The 27,046-nt window shown below is 37.3% G+C and overlaps 1 protein-coding gene across 5 annotated transcripts in view; it reads right to left on the bottom strand.

Annotated features, from left to right (window-relative positions):
• The window catches only part of PRUNE2 (prune homolog 2 with BCH domain), a 144,332-nt gene that overhangs the window by 82,954 nt on the left and 34,332 nt on the right, over positions 1-27,046 (bottom strand). For all 5 annotated transcript variants that reach the window (XM_040580045.1, XM_040580047.1, XM_040580046.1 and 2 more), the window contains exons 4-6: positions 26,072-26,235; positions 18,030-18,182; positions 15,617-15,711 (exon numbers count right to left, since the gene is read on the bottom strand). In XM_040580045.1, the coding sequence (XP_040435979.1) occupies positions 15,617-15,711; positions 18,030-18,182; positions 26,072-26,235 (412 nt within the window). The remainder of the gene's footprint in view (positions 1-15,616; positions 15,712-18,029; positions 18,183-26,071; positions 26,236-27,046) is intronic.

Raw genomic sequence — 27,046 nt, 5'->3', positions numbered from 1 at the left:
ATTATGTGCATCAGATACTCATAGAGGAGGAGGATTAAGGGAGTAGTGAGGGGTTTTACCTCAATTCATAAATCATTATGTGATCTTTCAGGATCCATAATAATAAAATTTCACAGAACTAGCATGAAAACTACGTAAGATGTGGTACTTTCTCAGAGTTTATATGCCATTAATATATATCTGTTCAAATGTTTTGCCTCAATAGTAAGAAATCTGTCTATTCCACAGTGGGAAATCTATGTAAAATAAAATATAATACAAAATTTCTAACAATGCCAAATGGATGCAAAGCCAGAGCAGAAAATGTAATGTATCACTTGCTATGGCCATGATAAACTCATAACCTTTAAAGGAGCATCTTCAACATTATTTAACAGAAACCAAATATACACTGTTTCCACCAATCACATGAATGTAAAATTCTTTTGTCTCACTAACAAGAAAGCTTGCACAAATTTGTGTCTTGGTTCCTGTTAAGTGCTCCTCAGTTATTTTCACTGAACAAATTATGCACTATTTATTTTATTATTAGGAACTTTTAAACTGCTCATAGAACTGTAATGAATGAGAGGTAAATACATCACTGCTATCATCAAGTTAATGCGTTTAGCTGTAGTTTTACTGGTACTGAGCATTATTCTAAGACAGACACAAGTACAGTGAACTGTAACAATGTCTGATAACACTTAATCCCAATCTTCATGAAACTTTTAGTACTGAGTAAACATGTTCTGCATTGTCTGTCAAACGAGTCTACATCCTGTTTTCTCACCAAAAAATACCCTCTTATATGTATAAATGGAACTAACAACATTAAATAATTGGTTCTCTACTTACTAGGTAAGATTCTGATTTCAATTGTATCTCGTACGATGAAAAATGGCTTCAAATGAGTTAACAGAAGTCACTGGAGACAATTTACACTGGAGAAATACCAATACCAATGCACTGAAGAGATACCAATACCACTAATAAAACATCTTTCCAGATAGGATAGGTTTCAATGTCTTTCATGTTTCTGCCTTTTTTATTCTGTATCATTTGGAGAATTGCTTAGGGCCTTACAAATTTTTACATAAATTAACAGAGAAAGTATTTCTATATAGCAATATATTTCATCAGAGAATGCAAAACAATGTCCAGGATCCTAATAAATACCGTTATGTCTGAAATGAGTTATCTCAGTAGTGACTTGGGCTCAGATTTATTGTACAGTTCATCAACTTCTCAGCATGCTGGATAATGAATGTTTCATTTACATTGCTAATTGCCAAGCCATGGTTCCTTCAACCTTTAACCCTTACGCTTTATCACATTATCACCATATGTCAATATAATTGCATTTAACATTCCAAATAACTAACTTTTTCATGAGGTCAAGAGACCTTTTTTAAAGCTTTAGTAGCGGGGTACCTTTAAAACTACCAAGAATCGCAACACTACACAGATACTGCAAAACTAATGCTATTTTTTCTTCAGGAAAACAAAGCTTCTATCTTCTGACCCAAAATAAGCTCTTTTCTGTTAAAATCTGCATTTGCCCATTGTAACTAAGTTGCTTATACTCCTGTATTCACATGAGAATTTTTGTCTCTAGTTTTCTTTATCTGTGGAATTACACAGTTATTTCCACATATTGCATCATCTTGATGTTTATTCTGCTTTGCTCAAATAGTAAAATATTTTACTGCAGGTACCATCCAAGATGCTCTTAGGCTATGTCTCTGGTATAATGGCATTGCTACTCATCTGCTTACAATCATACTTTCCCTCAATGGGAACTGGACCATGTCTTACCTCTAGCATATCTTATGGACAATGTTCATTCACTCTGCACCTGAAACCCCCATTCTTTCGGTTGACTTTCCCAAAAAATACTTCTTCCAGCTCTGAAGCCTGCATTGTCAATAGCAAAGGACGATAGCAAAGTACAATAGCTTGAGGAAATGGCCTCAAGTTATGACAGGGGAGATTTAGATTAGATATTAGGAAAAATTTCTTCACGAAAGAGTGGTCAAGCATTGGAACAGGCTGCCCAGGGAGGAGGTGCTTAGGGACATGGTTTAGTGATGGATTTGGCAGTCCTGCATCAGTGGTTGGACTTGAAGATCTCAAAGGTCTCTTCCAGCCTAACAGATTCTATGGTTCTATGATTCTAAAGTTTAAACCAAGTCACGCACAGAATAAGCTGTTCTGGAAAAAGATTTTATACCAAGTGTAACTGAGTCGGTTTTACTGCTTATGCATGGTGAAACTTAAGAAACAAATGGCACTCCTGGTTGGTAACAGTTATGTCAGCACAGACTCTGGTCTCTCCCCATTTCTTTGAAACATGAAACTTGTTGGCAAAGTGCTTTCTCAGAACAAGTCTGAATTTCAGATAGTTTATTTCTCAGGATCTGAGCAAGAAAACTAGATGCACCCTCACAGACAGAAATTAGAAATCAGAATAAAGAACATGGGTAATTAAAGATACAATGGAGTAAGCCTAATAAATTTTCCATGTAGCACAAATTTCATGTTACACAGCAAGTAGGCAGCTCATATTTCTATTCTTCACATATATGTGGTGCACATATATACACACACACATAAATGTATGGCACACTTTTATGTGCCATGCAGTGCCAAAAATGAGTCGCTTCACCTCTGAGAACAATGCTATGGCAAAGTCTTGAAGCCCACAAGCTGGTGAAGCTTCGAGTTGGTTTATATCACATCTCATACTGGTTTTTGCCTTTATGTTCCATACCATAGTAGCTCATGCTCCTCTTCTACCATCATTTTGTACCTCTCCTCTGACTCTTGGAACATCCTTTCTGACCAGACATCAAATCCCTGAAAGCTCCTTTCTTTCAGTTGCTTCAACCACCTACTTCTACTGCAGAAACCTCATCTGACTCTTACACAGAGTACACAACATAATAACCATACTTTAAAATTTTAAACCAGAACGTAGTTGCAGGCATGAAACACCTAGCATATCTTATGAGGTTCAGATACCCCTCTCTTGCAACTTGCAAAACCAAAATACTAAGTTTTAGCACATACTGCTGTTAGCATGGCCCTCTTGCCAAGCTGCAGACAATCTCTTTTCAAACCACCTGCAGTATCCACCCAGTAAACAGCCATTTGTCATTGCCCAACTGATCATCTTCCTGAATGTCACAGAGGACTGTTTCTGCTCCCTGCTAGCTTGGACAAGACATAGCCTTCTGATTTACCTATACATAAAACATGAGAAAAGGCTGGAATCAGAACCACAAAACTTCTCTGAATTAGATTAGAACCAGAAATATAAGGTTTGGGGTTTTTTTTCTTCAAAGTGTTTCAATCCATTAAATATATATAAAAAGGTAAAAAAATCAAATTCCCTGTTACCACTGGGCAATGAATATTCCTTCATGCACACCAGCTGAGACTCAGCACAAGTATTTCGCTTAAAAGAATTCCTAAATATGAGGAACTTCTAGCAGTATATGTCAAACAATGCACTCCTAAGAGATTTAAGCATATTATGGCTATCCATTTCCAGCTGCTGTGGAATCAAACTTTGTTTTCATGTTAACACATAACATTATTGTCACATTTTATGAAGAACAGTGGCATCAAGCACAGGTAGATCACTGACTGTGCAGAACACCATTTGAAAATATGCTTGTTTTTTGAGTCTTTAATAATTGATCAAAAATACAGCCAAATTTAAATGTGTTCATAAAATGAGTTCACAATGGCTGAGTGCACAGTACACAAAGCATCCCTCATCATCACTTAATTTACTTTAACCTCCCAACCATTTCCAGTTGACAGAAGACACTGTAAATCAACACTTTTCTAAAATGATTAAAGCATAAAATTCAGAGTCCAAAATAGTCACTAGTGGCACCTGAGTTCAGCTGGCTGTTATTCACATAAATTTAAATGCATAAATAGCAATTGGTAAAATTACTGCTTTCATGGTTCTGTCCACTCAGGCATCATGGAAATTTCACTGTGGACCTTACTGCTACACTGTTAGTACTGGAAGTCCACAGGAAGTGAGGCTGAGGTTTGACTTCTCAGTAAGTATTGGTTTGTACTACAAAACACAACTCCATTACCTCAGAGGATCTGTGTAAGTGTAACTGACTGGAACACTGTAAACAATTAGGCTAATTATGTACATGAAGGAAGAATTCATACTAGATGATAAAACAACCAATATATTCTATTTATTCATCTCCAAGTATTTACAGATTAGTTCATGAAGAAGATCAAGATGCAGCACACTAGAGGAGTATAAAACACCCAATAATAAGCAGAGAAAAAAACCTGACCATTCCAATTAACCCCTGTTTAAAAGACTAAAGAAGGGGAAATCTAACACAACTACAAATATAACACATAAGCTAAACACACAGCCTGTGGACCTTAATGCCAACCTGTGGAGATCATGCTGAGACAAACATTTAGCAGGATCAAAAGAAAGAGTTTCACATTTATTTGAACTAAATACCTGCAGCTGTTGTAAATTAAGTATTTCCTCTTGAAGACTTAGAAAATATGTTGCCTAAAGGAAATTATACCATGATTGTTCAATGCAGGACTACTGCATTTTATTTTAAATCTGAACCATGCACAGTTCTCAATTATTTGGCTGAATACTCAGATTTGGAATGGGAATGTGCAGGTTTCTTGCTGGCACAGAAAGTATCCAGACAGAAAGTATGCGCATTACCAACGTCTACTGTACGACCATAAGGCAGAGGGCAGGACACAAACCATGGCTTTTAAAAAACATTTTCTTTTGTAGCTATTTCCTGTTCGAAATTACAATATCAAGTGTGCAATGGCAGGAGTTTCTATTTTCAGAACAACACATCTGTTTATGCAATGTAGTTTCTTTTGCTCAGAAATGCCTGCCCCTAACTGTAAAACAGATATATTTTTTTATTTAAATATAACAATGCAGACACGCCTGTGAAAAAAACTCATTCCCTTGAGCTGGAAGCACTGATTAAAGAGTGCTTACTTGGGTTGCTGATACACGCTTAGTACTTTGTGTTGCTCTCCAGTGATCTGCCACACAGGCATGCTAAGGAGTGGGGCTGACCAAGTTCTGGAGTCCCTAAAGGATGATTATTGGCAGCGAAGTGCCGCAACCCAAAGAGAGAAAGAAAGCACACGCGCAACAGTTAAAAGAAAGCCCCAGGAACTCATGGGAGACAGAAGGTTTTCAAAGCACTGATGCTGTGGATTTCCATGGCTGTGAGTCTCAAGAAAAATCCATAACCATTCTCTATTTTATCTCTCTCTCTTTGCCCGTTCCAAACCCTAGCTGACATTCAGTCGGTTGCTGATCCTCCTGTGGAGGCCCAGGAAAAAGCTGAAGCACCCCACGCCACAGCACGAGCAGCAATCTTTTCACCAACTGCCCTTCATGGAGAGAGCACAGCCCTGGGGGGGCTGGCAGCATGCCAGACTGGAGCAGGGAAGGTATAATTTACACATTGCCATGTAAGCTCCCACAAATCAGTCTCATGGCAAGAAAAGTGCAGCATTTCAGTCTTCACAAACTCCCAGCAGAGTGGCAAATACATGCATACTCAACTAAATGCCACAACTATATGGGCTGAACCAGAGTATGTTTAGTTCAGTTTAAAAGAACTGGGGTGAGAGGAGAATATTAATATTTTCATTGTCTTTTTTTTCCTGTTCACTCACTGTGTGTTTACCATAAATTAGACCTCCTGAGAGTGTGATGCTGAGCAACCCATATGGCAAATACTCAACTGAGAAATGTGAAAGGAAAATCACTTTTTTGTTTCTAAATTATCTCTAGTCCCTTTATTTAGAAAGTCTTCTTTAATAGCAAATGCTGAGAAACAGCCCTGCTAATGTTATTTATACAAAGAAGAAGAGGTGACAAACTTGTTAAACCAAAACAATACATTTTCGGCAGAATATAATTCAGTCCGTAATAAAATCTGACAAAAAACAGCACTTAGGTCAGTGCTCAGTTCAGATTTTTGGTTTTAAAAGAGTTGAAGGAGTTCTTGGTTGTACAGTTGCCATTTATTCAAACTCATCCCAAATCCTTCTGCAGCTAGTGTAAGCTCACGCTGTTCTACCAGCTGAAGACTTGATCTACAGTTCCTGCTTCAGGAGAAAATTCATCTATTCCAACCTTTTTCCTTTCTAGTCTGTGACAAACACTCGGAACGAACCACCATACACAGATGTCTGGCATTCATCATACCTCAAAAAATCAAATTCTGAGCGTGGAATCCAGGCACAGATTGCTTACTGTATCTCTCCGGCATCTTGCAGCAGGTTAAAAAAGGAGATTGGACTGCAAGAAGACTGCCCTGCGGACTCTGTTCACTCTTACCTTTGTGTTGCTGTAAGGCTACATCTTTCTGAGTTTTTTTGTTTGGGATTGGGTTTTTTCCTTCCCTGGGAGAGGGAGGAGGGAGGGAGAGTCATGTTTTATGAAAATTCATTGGACACATAATTAAGAAAAAGGCAAGAACAACAGCAAGACTGAAATGCTGAAATGCAGTCAGAATGTCTAGTAGTGAGATTTGTTCTTCTGTAAAAAGGACAAGAACTGGCAATGCATAGAGACCAACTAATAGCTTTTGTTGGTAAAAGCAGAATCCAAGGTAGGAGAGATTTTCTTCAACTGGTTTAACTGTCCATGCAAAGGAAGAAGCAAAATCATCTGCCACTGAAAGCAGATAATTCTGCCAGGTTCTCTCTTTGATTTTACTACTAAATCTATAGTCCTGTTTGACCTGAGCCGAAGAACCAAGCAACCTGTATTCAGATTCATTATTCCTTCAGAACTGACAACACCATTCTCCCAAGTGTGAAAAGGTTGTATATACACCTGATTTCCCCATCTCTACAATGCAAATACTGTGATTTTTTCTTATTTGGGGAAGATGAAATAATCAGCTGCCATAGTTTGCATGTGGCAGAAATTTAGTGGCCTCAGTAAACTTTTTAATGTTTTATGTCAGCGTAAGTGCTGTGTTTATCTCATGTTCAGAAGGAAAGGGGACTGTAAGAGTTCTGGAAGACAGCTGTCCAATATGCATAAGAAATTCTGAAGCATTGACAGCTATCAATGCTGATTAAAACTGTATCCTGTTTTGCTTTTTTTACCTAAACAGCAATGAGAGCTCTGTGGCTTTGTATGAAACCACAAGAATTATGCTAGCATGAGAAAGGAAAATCTCTCCATAGCTAAGTTTTCAGTCAAAGCATGATCTTGTTACTAATCACGCATGACAAATGGGGAGAAAGTTATGAAACTCAAATTACTGAGATTTACTCTTCAGATAAAACAACTAAATAAAAATAAAAAGCAGACAGCAAAAAAAGAAATGCTAAAAACCTACCTAACCCCTGAACACTTCCTACTCTTTTATCATAATCAATATATTTAACCTGTACTTAGAAACTTTGGTTAAAGACATTGTAATTATTTCAGAAACAGAACAATGTCAGGACAAAAAATAACGTATTTGTACATAGATTTTCTATGGAGAAAAATAGTACATCGATCCCCAAAGCAATGCAAAATTACCTTGAAGGAACTTTCATCTGATACTTTATCAAGACTATACAGAAAAGGGAAAAATGGTCAAAAAGATGTTGGAATACTTGCAATATACACAGAAGTTCTGAATGTAGGTTTTTTAGGGGTCAAAGAGCTTGCAGGCTAGACTTAACCTGTATTCACTTAAATACAAAAAATAAAATTTACACAAGCAATCTAGCTATGGAATTGCAGAAGAAATCATATTTTTTGGCAAGTAACATTCATGCAGCAGCTTTATGATGAAAACTACATTTTGTTAGAGAGGCACAGAAGCTGTGAATAATTCACAATACAAAAGTGAATTTTTTTCTAAGAGAAAACTTGGATTATCCGTCTCCTAGAAAGAGAGAAAGAAAAATTTTATTCTTTGGTAGAATTACAGCTGGTGTTCTTAGCTACTCTGAATTGGAGTCTCAAATAGGGGTTGAAGGGTTTCAACTTGAATAATTCTGGGTGTTTTTTTATCCCTGTATTATAAATGAAATATATTAAAATGTATACAAAATTAAATAAACCTGAAATTTTCAGTCAGACAAAAGACTTGACTTGAAGTAAGCCTGGCAGCGTACACAATTACACAGTCAGAAGAAGGCTCTTCTCTGTCATCATCTAACCAGATGCTGACAGTTTTAGATAAATGCTGAAAAATCTCACAGAACATTTGATCTGACTAATTCAAAATTTCAAAATGTTCCTACATTTAAAAATAACCAATAGCTTCAGGACTAGCTCCTGATATGTAGCAGAAGGTGTAAAATTCAATGGTGTATGCTAAAAACAAAGGCTATTGTAATGTTTACAAGTGTTAAGCATTCACTTACATTCCAGTTCAGAAGGTGTTTTAGGCACGTGCTTTGCCAAACAGAAGGAATAAAATTAGTATCTCAAGACAGAGTGGACATATTTTGTTGGTTTTCTGCATTAAAATATCACTACTCTAAATAAATACTGCATGAACTTAAATGTGAGGGTTATTTTTTTAATTTCTACATGATACCTACAAAAGCAGTTTGTTTAGAAATACCCTGCACCTCTCTGTCACTTGCTGCAGACACAACTGCTGTCTTCTGTGGTAAGGCAACACTAACACTAGCAGACCCAAAGGCAGATGTTTTATTACATAGCTGGAATTATATTGTAATTTTGGACCAACAGTTTAATGTTCCAGTTAACTTCTCTCCCACACAATAGCAAAGAAAAAACATAAACTAAATAGCAGAAAATAAAATTTAACTTTTCTGTAGTATTCATATTGTTGTTATCCCTAGCTATTATCCGTTCCTCTATTCTCATGTGTTATGGACAGATCTTAAAATATTAAATGTCCAAGTTAGGTTTTACATTGAAATTTAAAAAAAGTGTATTGCATTTCATAGAAAAAACTCTTCTTATGCTGAACATTTCTCAAAACAGCACCTCCCGCTGTCAATGTCTATGCCCCATAAGCAGCTGAGCTGAGATGCTACTGACAAGAACTAGAAGAATACACAAATGATAAATTAGTCAGCTTTGTAGAAGTCAGGAATGCAGTCCAATAATGATACTGTAGATGATAGCATTTTATTTAGCTGACAGACAGTGCATATTATACAGCTGTATTTCATAAAGAAACTATCTTAATTTATTTAAACACATTTCATAAATGATACAAAAGAAAATACAGTTTATCTTCTTGAACAATGTACTTGTAAACACAGGCACATTTTTACTGTAATGTTAGTTGATTAATCTGATGTCTATGCTTATTCCTTTAATAATTCTCAGTTATTTTACTTTGTTTAGTAATTTTTGGACCAAGATTGAACAAAACCAGTGAAGAATTATAAACAGAAAAGAATTAAAAAAAAATTATAAACAATGGGTCAAATTATAAGCATGGGTCAAATTTAGACCAGACATCACACACATTACAGCAGATGAAATCTACCCAATTTCTTCAGACACCAAAATCCTGACTGCAACCGTACATACATACCGTTGCAGACCTGGTATCACTGTACACCTCGTGCATTCCTAAAGAGATATTGCAAGTACATAATCTCTGGTGCTTCTGGTTTGCAGAGTTATGACAGCAGTATAGAACAGAATAATCAAATACACCTTGCAAAAATGACAGTTGAATAAATGATTATTTAATAATTTAAGCACAGACTGAATTGGACTGATAGATAAATATGGTAGTCTTGGCCAGTTTTACCAGCTTACATATCTATCTGCTTCGCAAGGGACCATAGTGAACACCTTGCTTGACATCCTACATGACCTCATGCAGAAACACCTCACTGAGAGGGGAACTTTAGCTCATATCACCCTGACATCATCTTTTGGAAGGGATGCGGTCTTGATTTTAAAACTATAAGCAATCTTCATGATCACTGTCATCAATGTCAGTTTTGCTGCCATTTGATTTCACATTGCTAATTAGGAAGCAGTTAAAACAGTCTAGGATTCTCCTCACCAGCTTCCTTTCATACCTGTAGAGACGAGTAATTAACTACAGCAGAGAATTCAGCAGGTCTGCCTCAGCTTTCCACACCTTGGATTGTACTCATTACAACTGGGGTACTTCAGCTGACCTGAGGCATCAACAAAACTGCTACCGTCCTCCAAAACACAGCAGTCTGATGTTTAAACATGTGTAGGGGTATTTACATTAATGCATGTTTGGCTGCATTACTCAGCCCTATAAGGTGATGACTTAACCTTTCTAATGCTTCTAAAAAAGCAGACGAAAGTATGTTCCAGCTTTGTCTGCTATATATGTTGCACATTTTCCTACAGGCAGATCTCACACACTGACATTTTAAGACCTTAATTAAGGCTGATTTATTTAAAAATGGTATGTTTTCAACTCTCAGAAATGATGTATTTAATGTTTTATTTTTAAACACAATTAAAAAATAATATATAAATATATACATACTGCAAATGTAATACAGATAACAAATTCATTTAAGCCCATTTATGCACATTAGTGACACACCATGTGGCAGAAAGACTAGGACTACAAGAAGACCCCTTGGCGATTTATTTTATATTAAATCCCTAATGGCCTCTTCTCATCTTTGCAAAAATATGCACAAAAGTCCAGACTATGCAGCCATTGAAATGAATGGTTATTTATTTGCTAAACGAGAACCCTATGTTTAATGTTCCTTAGACATAAGGTAGTCTGCAAAAGTCGCATTCCTACAGCTCCATACATCATTTATTTTACATACCCTAACTTCTCACAACAGGCATCAGAAAAACACTTCTGAACAGCATCGCTATTGTAAGTTGCTGAGAATTTTGTTTCCAATTCCATTACTGGAAGATTAAATGTTAACATGTTTACTTGGGGTTTTCTTCTTGTTTTGTTTTTAGCATTAAAAACAAATTCATGGACCAATCTGATGCCATTTAAAATATATTTATATTTATACTGCAAGACAAAAGTTCCCAAATACCTAACTATGGTCCAATCATTACAGAGACAGCAAACGTTCAAACCTTCACAAACAAACATGTTGTCATCTCACTTAACTGCATGCAACAGTCTACCTAGCACTTGTCTGACATGCTCCAGCTGAGACACAGATCCCTCATTTGCTTTACAGAAGTATTAAAGGCATCACTTTTCATAATACACAAATAGTATTGTCCAAGTTAGTCACATAGTTGTACACCATACTACTACTGCAAAACAGCCTGAAAATTAAACCATCTCTCTGAGATCTGACCTTAGGAAGCAGATCCACCATGCACCCAAACATTTCTAAATTTCCTGTTTTAGTGTTGCTGGAACAGCTACTCTTGAGTTTCTCTGAGATTCAGAGCCACAAAGAGGAAAGTTGTTGCAAGAGCAAGAACTTTCCCTTGGTAGCATCCTCAACTCATTTGGACTACCAGGTGCTACCCAAGGACAGTCAAGCTCACTGTGCCGGCATGAACTTACAGGTCACTTTCTTGGGGCAACAACACTGGCAACAGCAGCCCCCACTGAGGCTCTGACATTTCCTCTGAATCTCTTGTTGGCACCCACAAAGAGGTGGCTCCAACCTTACAATACTAAAAGATTACACAACCTCTACAGCCTGGAAACTGTCTTGATGAACTTTTTTCAGATGACACAGCCAGAAACATGAGCAAGAACCTCAGCAAATCAGTCAGCCTTCAGAATTCAAATATTCCCTTGTCTGCAGCAGTCAATAGCAGAAAATCATGGACTCTTTGCCTTGTTTACAGCTGATCACCCTTCCTCTCTCTGGAGAAACCTGATTTACTGTGATTTACTGTCTTCCTAAGTTATTGCAACTTCTGTGAGCAGTTAGAATAAATTTTCATGAAGCGAAATATTAAGGATTTAGTCCAACAAACACACTATTAAATTCCAATATCATAAGCCATTTCAACTAAACTGAACACTTATGAAACCTTGTCCTTCTGGTGCACTAGACTTTAAGAAACCAGAGAACAGAGTTCAGTTTACAAAGGAAGCATTTCTTTCTCAGGCAAAAAATTACTTTCACACAAAGTCACATTGAGAAGAAATTTCTCATTTCCAAGAGAATTCCAGCAGAGAACAAGCAAAATACACTCTCAGGGTATAACATAATGTAACAGAAACTAACTGTAATGCATGCACTGGATTTTGCTACAATATCCTAGGAGTAATCATTATTATGACTTGGGGAAACTCCCCTGCACAGGCAACAGAGGTGGCAACAGGCAACTGTGATCTGGGTGCTGTCACTTTTCTGTTGCCCTTCTCTTGAAAAAATGCTGCCATGCATGTGAAATTCAAGTAGCATATGCTCTGGCAGCCAGTCAATGGAGACACGGGTCTGATTTCAACATAACAGCTTCAATGCTACCCAAATCCAGGAAGCCCAGACCCAAAGATAGTTATCTCAAGAAATGCAAAGCTGCATATAGCCCCTTACAGAAACCTAAACACATCCACATTAAATGTCTTCCCTGCCTTTATTAATAATGGCAACACTGTCCATTTCTTTAATATGTGAATCACTTTTATCAAGAGACTCAAAAATCAGTCAGTTGTCAACTAATAAGCCAACAGAAAATGAATGTAAATCATATACTGTTGATTGATATCAGTATGTACACACAAATAAAAAGCACTGAGAACAACTACACTGATATTTTTGTTTTTGTGTCTTCATGAGAAACTGGAGAGCAAGTATGTACTTGCATGTGTCCTACATGTCTGTAGAACATGTACTGCTATGCAAGAGGACTAGAAGTAATTATGAGTATTAACTTAAAACTGATGACTTACTAGTTACCATAATTTCCTCCCTTACAAAGTACAGAACTTAGATAACATTCCCACAGATACTAAGAAATCTGCATCTAATAAATACTAATAAAAATAGGTTTATAGCAACATATCTAACACAAGCTTTAATTAATTTAAATTCACAACACATTTATGAAATAGAAGATTACTACCCTCATTTACAGAAGGGAAACTGAAGAAACAATTTATTTAACATAGGAAATCAGCAATAGAAGACAGAAAGGAACTTTGCTCCAGGTCAACACTTTGCTAGAAAAAGCATCCAACCTCTCAAGAATAGATATTTTTCAGAATCTACTTTCAACAAAGATCTGTAGAACTTTTCAAAAAAACAGAAATGACAGCTTAGAATAATTTGAGTACGTGTGACTGAGATGTGACATTTGTTAGAATATCAGATTCACTGATCTCTGTTCTGCTGTTGTGAAAGTCTGACTGGAATTGGAGCTTGAGTGTTGGGCTGCAACATCTTCACTCCTCACAATACATATCCAGTGCAGCAGGGGATGCATGCTTGTGAACAGCTTACTCTACCCAACTATAATCATATAAACACAATCGTTGTTCTTAGCAGTATCACCTACATGGTAGACCACTGAACCAAAGCAAATAATCAAGCCTATAGAAAGGACTTTAATGAAAGATGCTTCTGCATATCAGCTGACTTTAAAAAAAAAAAAATTGACCTTGTGAGATTTCTAAAGCAGCAAACACATCAGAGATTCAATACCTGCAGCAAAACCAAGCCTGTCCTTCATGTTCCTGTAATGTTTAATCAGGTACTGTCTATAGATCACTTTGTGGAAGAATCTTAAAGTCATTAACGTTTGTGTATTCTGAGTTCATAAGAGAATTCTAAACTGAATAGACAGGTCTGGAAAGTTTTGTCTGGAATTCCCTTATATGTATTGTTTTTCTGATACTGAGGAAAGTAACCAGGGCAGAATGTTTTTACAAGCCATCTGCTTTACCATGGTGCAGACCATATCATCCCTTTTGCTCTAATAAGACCAAGTAAAAAAGGCCTTGTGTTGGTCAAGCACTGTAAATGAGTGAGTTCAGAAAATACTTGAACAGAGGGCAGTAATGCAGCAAACACAGAATAGACTTCCATCCCAACTATGAAATCACTTTTAGTACAAAGTGTGACTTTGTAAACATTGTAACTAGAAAAAAAAAGTTACATCTCTGAAAAATTAGCTCTTTCAGAAACAAACTATTCACAGCAGAAAAAAGAGAGCAAAAAGTGAAGAGAGATACATGTAACTTCCAGAGAAATAACATCAAAAATGCTAGCAACAAAATTACATAACAGATCGGGATTAAAAAACATCTAACACCAGTAAAACACTGACCAGTTTCTTCTATTTACATGTAACTGAATGTCCTTCTCTTCCACAATGGCCACTAGATATGTCCTAAGAAAAACAATTATGAAACATCTATTGCTTGACCACCAGATCTTGACACTCCTTGAACAAAGTACGTCAGCATCAAATGTTAATAATCACTGAAAGACGCTTGAAAATTTGCCAGCTTCTAGGACTATGAAAAACTTCCTGTTGCCAAATTTAATTTGTGAGTTGCACCCAAAACAAGTTTTAGGTTATTGATTTGATATAATTTGACTATGTAGAGTAGTAACAATGAGTTCAGGCACATTTAACTGGAGCTTTGATCTGTGGAGTACAAGGCCTGAATTCTACATAGTCTATTAAAAAAAATAAAAAGGAAAATAAATAAAGTAGAAGATGACAACCTCCTTTGCATGTCAAACACTTTAGCACAGGTGACCTTCAGCCAAATGGTGAGATTGCAAATTGCAAATATATACTATGTAGAAGTGTTTGTTGTTGAGATTTTCTTCAATCTAGTTAGTTTAGTTATTAATCTGTATATCACTATGCAAACTTCCATCAGAATTAATACTGCCATGTCATACCTGTTCAGTGATCTGAACATTAATAGTTTTAATTAATATTCTTTACATAATAGCAAATAACATTTATATCTACTTCAGGTCAAGGTAAATGGCTACTGATATGAGTAAAACAAATGACCTTGAAATAATACAAAATATACCACACAAAAGTTTTCCCCAAGCAATTACAAAATGTTTGGGACTGGTCAAGGAAGACAATCCAAGCAGCCACTTTCAGGCTGTCTCAGGGATGCTCATAAAGACAAATGTATAATTTTGATCCAAAAGATCAAAATTCTAGGAATTTCTGTCCCATCAAGGTCCTTTTGTTTCTACCAACATTTTCATTTAGGCAATGTGGCAATGGACACACTTAATTAGGCAATTTCAAGATAGGTTTATAGAAGGCATAAAAAAATATCCCCTCCTCTCAAAAAGCTGAGTAAGTATTAGAGTGGCTTTAGTATGCCACACTGTAAGTGTGTAAGTAGGACAAAGTCTTAGTAACTACCTCCTGAAGTATGACAGAAAGCTCACATCTTTGGTTCACCCAAAGGCCGGAATCTGCTGACATCACTGTCTTTACCCACCACGGTACAGACAAACATGAAGGAATAACCATATAATCATAACCATATAAGTCAGACTAGAAACAGCTACTGCTTCTCTCAAAGTTAATTAAATCACTTAAAATTCTGCTCATATATAATCTTGAGAAAATAAATGGCTCAAAACTTTTGTTAAACAACCATCTCCATATGCAACAGGGCTGCTTACCAACTATGCTGTTTAGATTTCCTCTTACCTCCAGTGTCATGCACACTGTGCTAATTGCTACTTTGATTTCTCCATCTGAAATCTCCTTGAGATCCTTCAGCATAATTTCCTCAATACTTACACCTGTTTGAGAAGAGAGTAGAATTTCAATATATACGAGCATGTACAGCTGACAGATGCAGCAACATAAATTAAAAACACAGCTTAGACTTCAATGTTGAGCCTTTTATATTTTAGGACATCCTATGAGAAAACCATAACAATATTTCAAAGCTTAATGTTTCTAGAGGGATTCTTAAAGTAAGGAAGAGATTTAAGGGTGGGGGGCGGAAAGCAAAGGGTGAAGAACTAAGTCTTCTGCAATGAAGTTGTGTGAACACTCACATTTTTTAAGCAAACAGAATTCCAGTTGATGATAAATGTATAGATAAACCATTCCTATAGTCTAACATGAAATCACTAACACAAAACGTCTCTGGAATGAGTAAGATATTGAAAACCTCATATGGAATACTATGGTATTTATAAAATATTCAGAAGCAAAAGGCTTAAGATATTCTGTAAAGGAAGTCATTCAACCTTTCTCACAAACTGATACCAACACCAATGGGTGTTGCTTATACACATCAAACAGTGAATGAACCAACTAGATGTTTAGTACCGTAGAAATAAAAGCAGATATTATCATCGGAAACTATGGTGTAAATTTGGAATTGCTTCACGCTGCAAAGAGGCATGTTGATATATTTAGGTATGATGTATTGAAAATCCACCTATCTCTCTCTCTGAGAGAGATGTCTGTCTAAAATGCTGTAAAGATTCTAAAAATAAATACATATCATGTACAGGGCCATGGTCATGTCACACGATCAAAAATAGACATGATAGCCAAACGTCTGTTTAAAGAAAGCTGCAAGCCACTTGGTTCAATGTAGGGCGGCAACTAAAATGTCCAAAGACTTGTAAAGCTTAGTAGCAGAGCATCCAAAATGTGTTTGTGTGACTGACTTTTAAGAGGCAGCCAAATATCAACTTAAGCCAGTGAAATGAATCCTCTCATTACTGTTCCTGTATAGAGTCCAGCTACTGCATTCAATCTAACAAAAAGATGAACTGGTTAATGTTCACATATTTATTACATTTATGTATCTGTTCTTTTAAAAATATTTAGAGATCACTTGTAGACTTTCTGGTGGACTACAGCCCACTGTGCCTCAAACAAATGAATTCATTAATTCAGGCCAATAAACCATTATTTCTTTTATTAAAATTACTGGCAACCAATGCCACGCATACTGAATCTGTTGGATCTACTTGTCCAAGCTTTGGCTTGGATAATAGGGTGAACTTCATAGTCCAAGTACATGACAAACATTACTAAACCAACTTCCCAGGCAACTGGCAGAACTAAGAACTGAGCTCCATAAAAGCCACTGGGTCTTTCCAATCCAGGCTGAAATCAATTCATTTCTGAACTATGATTCCTTGACTAATGTCTGGAGGAACTTCAGGGAACTATGTTAAGATTTATAGCCCTGAATTAATTTAGCTTGCAACCTCACTGAAAGAAAGAGCAAGTGAAGCAGCACCTCAAGTTCTGTCCTTAACTACCAGCTAGGGCAGCTGCCTCAGGCTGATGGTCTGAATTCAGATGGGAGAATTCTGCAGATGAGCGGATAGAGAATGGTAAACGAAGACTATGAGTCTGTATGGACTCTGTGCATACCTGATATATCAAACCAAGAAATATCTCAGAAATTCAATACTCACTCTTTGGTAGTAACTTCATAGCAAATGCCATATAACAAAGACAGTAAAACGTGAGATATTGCAACAATTTTCTTCAGGCTTGCAGAGCATCCCTTCAAAAGCCTGCTGCCAAATTTGGGGTTCAAACATCCCCACTTTTGATCATTGGAAAAATGACAACTATGTTCATCTACTTCCAGCAGAAGAAAATAAAGAACTGCAATTTTCCCATTGCTTCTTTAATCTTGGTCTGAAGCCAAATTCACCTGTACACAGCACTTGATAAATCTGGGAAGGTTCAGAAGATAAAATCCAATCCCACACCATATAGGCAACTGCAGTCCTATGTCTGCACATGGGCTGACACATTGATTAAGCACCTGTACCTCATCAGCACAATTTTTTTACTAGAATACACTTGTAAAATCAATATATGAAATAAATTAATGTTTACTTTATCTGTAAAAGCAATACAAGATTATTTAGGAGTTCAGTAGTTCCTCAACAGAAATTACAATTCCATGATTCAGAACGTAGGCCACTTCATTTAAAATTAAATATAATACATGTAACTGTCAATGAAGGTAGCATGCTCCAACTATTTTCACCTAACACAATAAGCTGATACATTCTGATACCATTACCTAACTAAATTTTTAAAGAGTCTGAAACATGGAAGCAAGTTGCATTACCTTGTGGGTTAAATGAAGTCTCCTGGAGAACAGAGATAATTTCCTCTCGTGGGGGAAGATCTGGAAACTTTTCCTCTAGGATTGACAGTACTTTCTCCTGTTGGTCTGTAATTCTGTCAGCTTCCAAAGACATGCACTTGAAGAGAATGCTTCCTGAAACATTGAAAGACAAAAATTAATGCCTCCTGTAAACAGCAAAGAGAAACAAGACTGTTTACTGTACCGCCATCCAAGCCCCTTCCTTCTCGGAGGCTGTTTCCACTGACAAGTTCACTGAATTAGATATGGAATGCTTTTCACAGACACACCCTCCTAACATGATGGCAGTTTCTAAAATCTGAACTGGGTGGCTTGTCAGGGCCTATGCTACAGCTAACTGGCTGGTCCCAGTGCTGCCATGCTGTGCAGCACACTTCTACACATCTAATGCATCTCTGCTGCATGGCCGCTAGCGAGCAGTGGGACATCAGGGCTTGTTCCTCTCTCCAGCCATGAGACCAAGTGTTGGTATCTTTGGAAACAGTAATTCCATACTGCCAGCCTTCCATCTAGAAACGTGTAAATGAACTGCTACAATGGATGTAAGGAAGAAATCCTTTACAATGAGATTGGTAAGACACTGCAACAGGCTGCCCGGAGAAACTGTGGATGCCCCATCACTGGAAGTGGTGAAGGTCAAGTTGGACGGGGCTTCAAGCTACCTGATAAGTAATTAAGACGTCCCTGTATGTGGCAGAGGGGTTGGACTAGATGATCTTAAAGTCATTAGTCATTTTGATGTAACTGACTTCAGATGATTCCTCATCAATGAATATAACAAAAAAGCACAGCACATTCAACCAAACAAAATGATGCATTCAATTTTAAAATCTGAGAGAAATATAGTCCATTAACTTCACCATAATCGGTATGCTCTTACAATATAGAGGTGAGTTTGGTATCTTTTCAGACAACTATGTGCTGCATATATTCCATCCTGGATGTGAAATGTTCCTGATGGTTCAAGGTTTAAAGTCACCCTTTCACTCCCTGGAGACTGGGATCCCATTTACTAATATATCCAAAGATAGTCTTCACTTCCAATTACTCACACAAAATCAAGAATAATAAAATCTTATACTTCAGCACTGAAATTATTTATTTCTGTACTGTGCACAGTGATTTCAAACAAGCACATGATTGCATTGCATCATGCTAGATCAATAAGCAGATCAGTACAATACTATAAAATAGTCAATGTAAGCCAAAATGTTTAGGCTTCGGCACAGAGCCAAAAGAAGAAGAGATAAACTCGCACATAGCCATCCTCAATCTCACTAGACCGACTAGGACCCAACATCTAGTACATATCCATTTTTCTCTTACGTGGTCATCACATAAAACAATGAAAACCATTTCTCCAAAATTCATAAAGCACTTGCAACACAAAAGTTTTGTCATGCTAAGTGCACAACTCCTTACTAGACAAATCCTGTGTGGATCAAATAATGAGTAATGCTTAACAAGACAAAAGCTGTTCCCCATCAGATCTTAATTTCTGGAAATTCACATACATGAAATTCCATTCTGTGTTTCTGTTACAGATACTGTAACTGCCAATATTCTTTTAATTCTCAGAATTCCTTCCTTTATGTCAGTCTTATCGTCACTTTAGGACAACGCTCCTGCCCTACTCCATAGCATTAAAAATATTAAAGATATATAGACTGCACGAAAATCATGCATACTGACCCAGACTAACATTTGTAAATTTAAGTACAGAAAACATGGCTCCACAGCAAGCAGATTTCAGATGTCTTCAGATAAATAACTGATATATCAAAGTACCCAAGATACTTATATATATTTGCAAGGCCTGTTTTTCAGCTCCTTTTATAAGAAGCAAGTTTCTCAATCAGCAGCCTCAAGAATGATTCATCTAAAAATATCCCTTGTTGTATCTCCTCTAAAAGTATCTCTCGTTGTTCCCACTCTAACCAGATCACAGTGCTTGTGCTACACATTCTTGTTCACACCTTGGGAAGGCAGTGACCAGAATGAGTTAGGCAGCCCACAACACACTCCCAGTCAGCACAAAGCTGCACCTGGATAAACGGCAGCTCAGGGACCAGGCTGCATGAATTATTTTAGCAACAGCAATCTTCTGCTTTTTCAGCACCCTTTTTTTCTTCCAGAGAAATTGCTCATGCACACACAAAGAAAACAGGGACTCCAGCAGAAAGTACTGAACCTACAACGCATGCTCTAAACGCATCACACAGGTACCTACTGGAGGGAGGCTGTAGCACGCCCCGCGCAGCCCTCCAGCAGCACCAGGATGAGCTAGGCAGCCTGTCCATCTGCACAGGTCCTCACACATGCCACCTGTCCAACTTCTACCACAGCCATGTGGCTTTGTGGGGGTGGTGGGGGCAGTATTTGAGGAAGACCAAGGAGATAAAATCTTAAACTGAACATACTGGAAAACGCAGTGTGAGTTGCGTATCCAATCAGTCTCATCAGTTTTGAAGTCAACATGATGTGAGCTTCATCGTCTGTCTGATTATACACACTGTACTACTGTGCAGGGGAGGGCTGGTGTCAGCTCAGCAACTTTTGATTCATTTTAGCTCCATATACCACAAAACATTCCAGCTTGGTTACAGGGTTGATTGTGAACTGAACAATAACTACACCACAGCTTTTATCCAGTCAGTCCTGAATTTCGACTAAGCTCTAAGACAAATGCAGAACTATGTCCCTCCTAAAACATTGTAAAAGCTCAACCATATAGAAACAGTCAAGACAATTTCTGTGTCCCGGAATTTAAAAAGTTATTTTTTCCTGTTTCTCATAGAAACAATTCCCAAGCTATTACAATAAAACTAAATAGATTAATTAACTTTTTTTTCTATGTATGTATTTCAAATAGGTGGTGTTCCCACCCAGCACAGGCAGTTTCTGCTGTAAAGTTCCGGGCTGGGACATCAAATTAAACTGATTAGCTCCGGGCCCAATGTAGCTCAGCTTTTCTAGAGCCAAGCAAAGAGGACTGGGAAGCAAGACAGGAAGGCAGCTGGACGAAGAAGAGGAAGTGTCTCACATTTCTCCTACTACAGGAAACACCAGAACTGTCAGCAGAAAGCTGTGGTTACACCCAGACAATCCTAGCAACCAGGTCAGTGCCTGGCTGAGACTTTATCAAGTGCCTGAACCATAACAGCTATGCAGCATCAAAAACCATAAGAAGTATTCATTTGCTAAAATAATACATGGACTTCTTTCAAAGCAAAGTGGTTCTACTATGGTGTTGCAGCAGCATTGCTCACATCAATAAAACTGGCTTAATTCTCCTAAACACATGGATTGGTGGAAGGAAACTTAGACATTCTTTATCTATTCCTCAATTAAAAGGGATGGAATGACTGCCTAGGACACACTATTGTAGCCCACTGTGAATTTTAACAGGTACTAGTGTGCATTTGCCTCTTGCTTTGCATATGTGTGTCCAGTTCTCAGTTTATTCAATGGCAAGATTGTCTTGGATTTGGTCTCACCTTTGGCAGGACACAGACATTACAGTAAAGCTGTAAAAACAGAACGTGTTTTGATATGCACTGTACTGCAGCATCTAACTGGAAGCCTTTGCCTTTTACTGCTCAGTTCACGTCAGGGTCAATCCCTTTGCATATCGTGATCCAAAGCAAACTTAGAAATTTTGGGATTTATCACTTAATACAAGAATGAAATGCAGTAAGCCTGAAACAATGCCTCATCATAGGCAGATGTCTTAGAAAGGTTTTTAAAACGCTGTTTTTCCCACTTGTCACCACAATACTGCAGTGCTTACAATTGCTAACTTTTCTACTAGGATGAAAGCAAGAAAAGGATCCTTCTCAAATTAACAGGGTGTCAGCAAGCCCTGAGATCAACATTTATTCTTCCTTCATTCTTTAATACTATGCTTATCAGCAAGAAAGAAAGGCACACGTCTTCTCTCCCAAGCATCCTCAGCATCCTTATGAGGGTTAAGATTCCAGGTAATTCAGAAAAACAGTTCACACAAGGTAGTTCTGCTTGGCCAAAGGTCCGTAGTCCCATTTAGTCACGTGCTCTCTTCTAAGTACCTGCTGTAAAGGAGATACACAGGCTCAGAAATCTCCTGCAGTTTTTACTGACTGCTGGTGTAACTCCCCCAGGGTTTCTGAAAGCATAATGGAAGCTGCTCTGTCTGCTGACAAGAACAGAGAAAAGAAATAGGTAATACAAGATTCAATATTATTTCTTGTGTACATCACACTACATTATATTTTTCTCCAAAGGAGAGGTCACTAGAAAACAGGCTAGGACTCAAAAAAAATGTGCTTTTTATTGTTTTTTTGCAAAGCAGTTTGGAAGTGGAGCACTAGTTTTGCCAAAAGCAATTGCTGTGCATTAATATTAAACATGATCTAATGAAGGCAGAAGTCGTTTTGGGAAAACATTAAGAACAGCACAAGCATCTCCTGAATCACAAGTTTATGGCTGCAAAAAACACTACAATGAAAAGACAGGCATTTCTCCTGTCAAGGTTTTGTTCCATGACCTGGAAAAATAAAGGACAGGGAGAAGTGGAAAACCAACAGTCCCTCATGGAAAGTATACCTCAACACTCCGGACCCCCAAAAAAAAACACAAACCAAAAATGTAAAATGGACCCAAGCAAGCAGTCTTTATTGCAATCAACAGTGAAGTCACAAAGCTAGAACAATATTTAACTGGGGGAGGGGGGGGGGGGGGGCGGGGGCGGGGAGGGGGCAGCCCTGCCTCCAAGAAATCTGTTTCCATACATAAACACAAAAGTAGCAGTCTAAGTAAGTGCGGTGTTTGGTGAAGTTCAAAACGCTTCTTTCTTTCTGGCATTTATATTAGGGAGGCATCAAAACAGGGAACATGTGAATCATCTGATCAATGTACAAGACCGGGAAAGAAAAAATGGCATCATTCCTGAAGTCCTTAAAAGGGCATTTCTTAACATTTGTCCGGGTGGCTAGAATAACAACATAATTTTCTCTACTGAAAGTCAGCCTGCCCCAACAGGGCACAAAAAGACCTCAGCCACGCAGCTCACAACCAGCAAAAGCAGATTCACCTCCAAAAAAAAATAATGCTGATGCTCTTGCTGTAAATCTGTCTCTATTTACATGTTGCAGTCTGCACCTTGTGGCATCCTTCAAGGCCTTATACAAATAAACATAAGGAGGCATTTTTGAGAGTGCACTGACCCAAGGTACCTGACAGCGAGTGCTTGGAATCACATCCTTGCCAGCTGGCTGCAACAGAAAATGTAATGATTCAGCAGTTTAATGGATCTTGAGTTTGGCAACAGTCCCCTTGTAAACATCTCTGGGGAAATAAAATAATACAGGCCCAAGACTCTGGCAGGTTCTATAATTGTTTGCTTCTGGCACAAATCCAGGGGCAGCACAAGCTCTAACTTAAGGCAAATATGGCTGTAAACACTGACTCTCAATGCAGGCTCTGTTCAAAGACCAAGGGTAGAAATAACTTACAGCATGTCTGATGGGAAGACAAAGATACCAGGAAAGCATTCAGCTGAAAAAAAGTCCTTAAATATTAACCTGCCTAAATCAATAATGTACAGTTTCACAGGAAAAGTCTTCTCTCTTGACTTTTTTTTTTTTTTTTAAATACAGACAAGCAGGTGAAGTTTGTTCAAAGTTGAAATACTGCAGGTTATAAACACCTGCCTTTGTTATTAAATAAAAAGATTGCTAATAGACTGTAAGAAAAAAGTTTGAAAAAGAGGCAACAAATGAAGCTGTCACAGTCACTATGCAATAATTATTAAACCATGAGATACTTGTATTATCTTTCAAGTCTTCTAGCAAAATACTCACTGGAAAGCCAGAAAATGAGAGACTAGTTCCCAGCACACAGACTCAATGTTAGGATTTCTCAGCTATTTTATGAAAATAAAATCCTAATTCTCAGCACTTTGAGATCCACTTTGGCCTTCTGTTCTGAACTTCCCCCAAAATTTATACAAACTAACAATATACAGATTCTAATATACATTGGAAGTAACATAACAAGTCTCGAAGACCCAGCAGGGCCTTTTCACTGGCTCTATGCCCACAAGTGCTGCCAGAGAGAGGGGTCACCCTGTGAGCCCCTACGCACGCAGCTACGGGTAGTGAGGATGAAGCAGCCATCTCTACTTCCAGGACATGGTATGCGGTCCCTTTATCTCCTGTGCTCACAGCTGAGATACATTTCAAAAGCTATACTTTATGGGCAAGGACTTTGACAGCAGGCCATGGTATATATACAGAGAAACACAAAAGCTAGACTTGGTACGTTGTATTTATCTTTTATTTTCAGACTGCTTATAGATCAGCCATCTACATACATTTGTATCTAGGAATTACTTTTTTTTTGTCTTACCAAAACCAGTAATGGGACTTACTGACTCTTCTGAATTTGCAATGGAAGGTTCTTCAATACCAAAACCCTCTTCTGCTTCCAGAGACCCACAACAGGACTTACTGTATTGCTTAGCCCTCTATACGTACAAACTGTGTTGCTGGGAGAAACTGAAAAGCACAAAGCCACAAGTGCAGCTCTTTTTTTTTTTTTGTTTAGGCTTTGTCAATCACTTCTCATACCATGTAGGAGAAGGTACGCAGGGACTCCTATTTCCACTAAGTTCCTCAAACATACAATACCAAATGCAGCAATTAAAATGAAATTACTAATTTAGGAAAAAAAAAAAGCTACTATCTCCCTCAAAACTAGAAGTGCTGTATCTAATGCAAATACTTCCAATATTTCTCTAATAAAAGCATTTTATTTTAATTTGGACACAGACTAGACAGCCAAAATATGCAGACACTTACAACCATGTGTAGTACTTGAACATGTTCTTGTTCGTTACTCAGAGCACTGCATCCTCTTTTCCACCATCAGACAGGTATCCTGTGAGATCCCCAAAAGCCTTTTTTTTGATTCTGCCTCCAAAATCTATTATTATGCTTGGTCATTTACCTAGATTCCTGGATAGCTACTTAATAGAAATTTGGAGCTTACAAAAATGTATCATGGCATGTTTATTAGAGCTTATTAGCATGGAAATGTACTAGAAGAGTAGGCTAAATGCTGCATTACTGTTAATGCTTCTTCTATGGAAATATAAAAAAAAAATTAAATTTTGTAATTTCTCATAACATGCTCATTACGTTAGTTACCACAGTTATGAGTACAATGACAAGCCAAGACTCCAGTAGCTTCTGAAGTCTAAGTGTAGGCAAGTTTTCATAATCTTCATTAAACATGCCCACATTAATTTCTTAAAAGAGCATTTACCAGTTGCACATCACTTAAGATATAAAACCTTCAAAATTCATTTAGCACTATTAAAATTCAGTAAATAACTTAAAGCCAGCAATCAGTTCTTCTCAACCCCAGTTTTATTTCCAATTGAAGAGTTCTGCTGCAGCAAATAAACGGAGTAAATCAATACAAATGACTATGAAGACAGAAATGAAAATACTTCTGACTGCTGAAGCCCCATCCTTTGTACTCTACCAGGCATACTATATACAAAAGGAGAGTGCAATGAAGATTTGGTTACAGTGTTTTTAAACCATAAAAGTTTCACATCACACCATTAAAACATCATTTATAAAAAGGTATCAGCATTGCGACAAGCTTTAACATGTAAATATTAGATTCCAATCCATATTGTTGTCCACAGTGCCCCTGGAATCGACGAACTGCACAGCTTTTCCAGCTACCCAGCTGGTATGTCGACAGCTCCATTTAATATTCTTGTCTAGTGATACAGCAAAGACCTCTCATGCCTATTTTTAAATGCACATTTTTAATATTCAATATAATGTTACTCTTTAACAAACTCTTTACTCCCTGCTTCTTTTATGAAGCTTCCCGTGGTCTTTAAAGGGATTGTTAACCAAAGAATGGATCACACTCTTTCTGCATGAGCAGATTCAGAAACACTCCATTAAACCTTTCAGTATTTAATATAAAGAGTAATCTCTCACCTCTGAGGAGATAAGCCAGTTGCTGAGTGATTAACTCTGGTGCCTCTTGAAGAATCTCTTTTACTACTAAAGAGGAAGACGATGCTTGTAACTCCAGGCTGCCATCACACTGCTCATCTGGATTGATGACTTTGACAACAGCTGATTCCAAACTTTTATCCTCACTATCAAGCAAATTCAAAAGTTATATATATATTTCTTTCTAGCTGCTAAGACAATGCAGTAAAACAGTGCAAAAATTTTTGTAAAGATTCCAGACTAAAACACTAGTGTTATTGCTCCTTGAAGTCTGCTATAAAGCCAAAGAATGTCATGGCAATATCTTAAAATCTATTTTTTTAAAATGAGGTGTTCATGGTGTTTTATTGCTTACTACATCACCAAGTACTAAGATTTAAATGTTTACATTTCTATTATCAAAATCTTTAAAAACTAACGATTTGAAAAAATATTTCTACATGTATTGAAAGTATCACTCTTAATATAGGGGAGGATTTGGGATTTTCCCTATTGAGTATTTTGAAAACTTACAGATCTTTATTTTGCATTTAGACACTATGTTCCTGCTTATAAATATAATAGCAACAGCAAAGAAACTATATTTAATAAATAATATGTTAATCATAATTCTTTAGAAGGAAGAAATACAGGAAAGGACACTACTAAATAAAAAGCAAAATTTACAGATAATTTTTACTCTGAAAAAGAGAATGATGTTCTGAGCTGACTAAAACTAAAGAATCAATACCTATGAGATTTACGTATGTTTCTCATATTAGGTGTTTCTAATCTGCAAACCCCTCGGAGTATGATGATGGGGTGACAGCACAACAGAATATTACTCATCTGAAATGAAGTTCTAAAGGGAGCTGGAAGTAAACAGCATCCTTCACTCTGGGCCAGACAAGCAGGCCATGCAAAGAGGCTCCCTATAGATGTTTCACTATTAGCTTGTAGATACTCCCTCTTAAGGAT

The sequence above is a fragment of the Falco naumanni genome, chromosome Z, assembly GCF_017639655.2.
Source record: "Falco naumanni isolate bFalNau1 chromosome Z, bFalNau1.pat, whole genome shotgun sequence".
NCBI classification, from domain to species: Eukaryota; Metazoa; Chordata; class Aves; order Falconiformes; family Falconidae; genus Falco; species Falco naumanni.
Note: the sequence above shows the minus strand (reverse complement) of the source record. Positions and strands in the feature narration are given on the sequence as shown.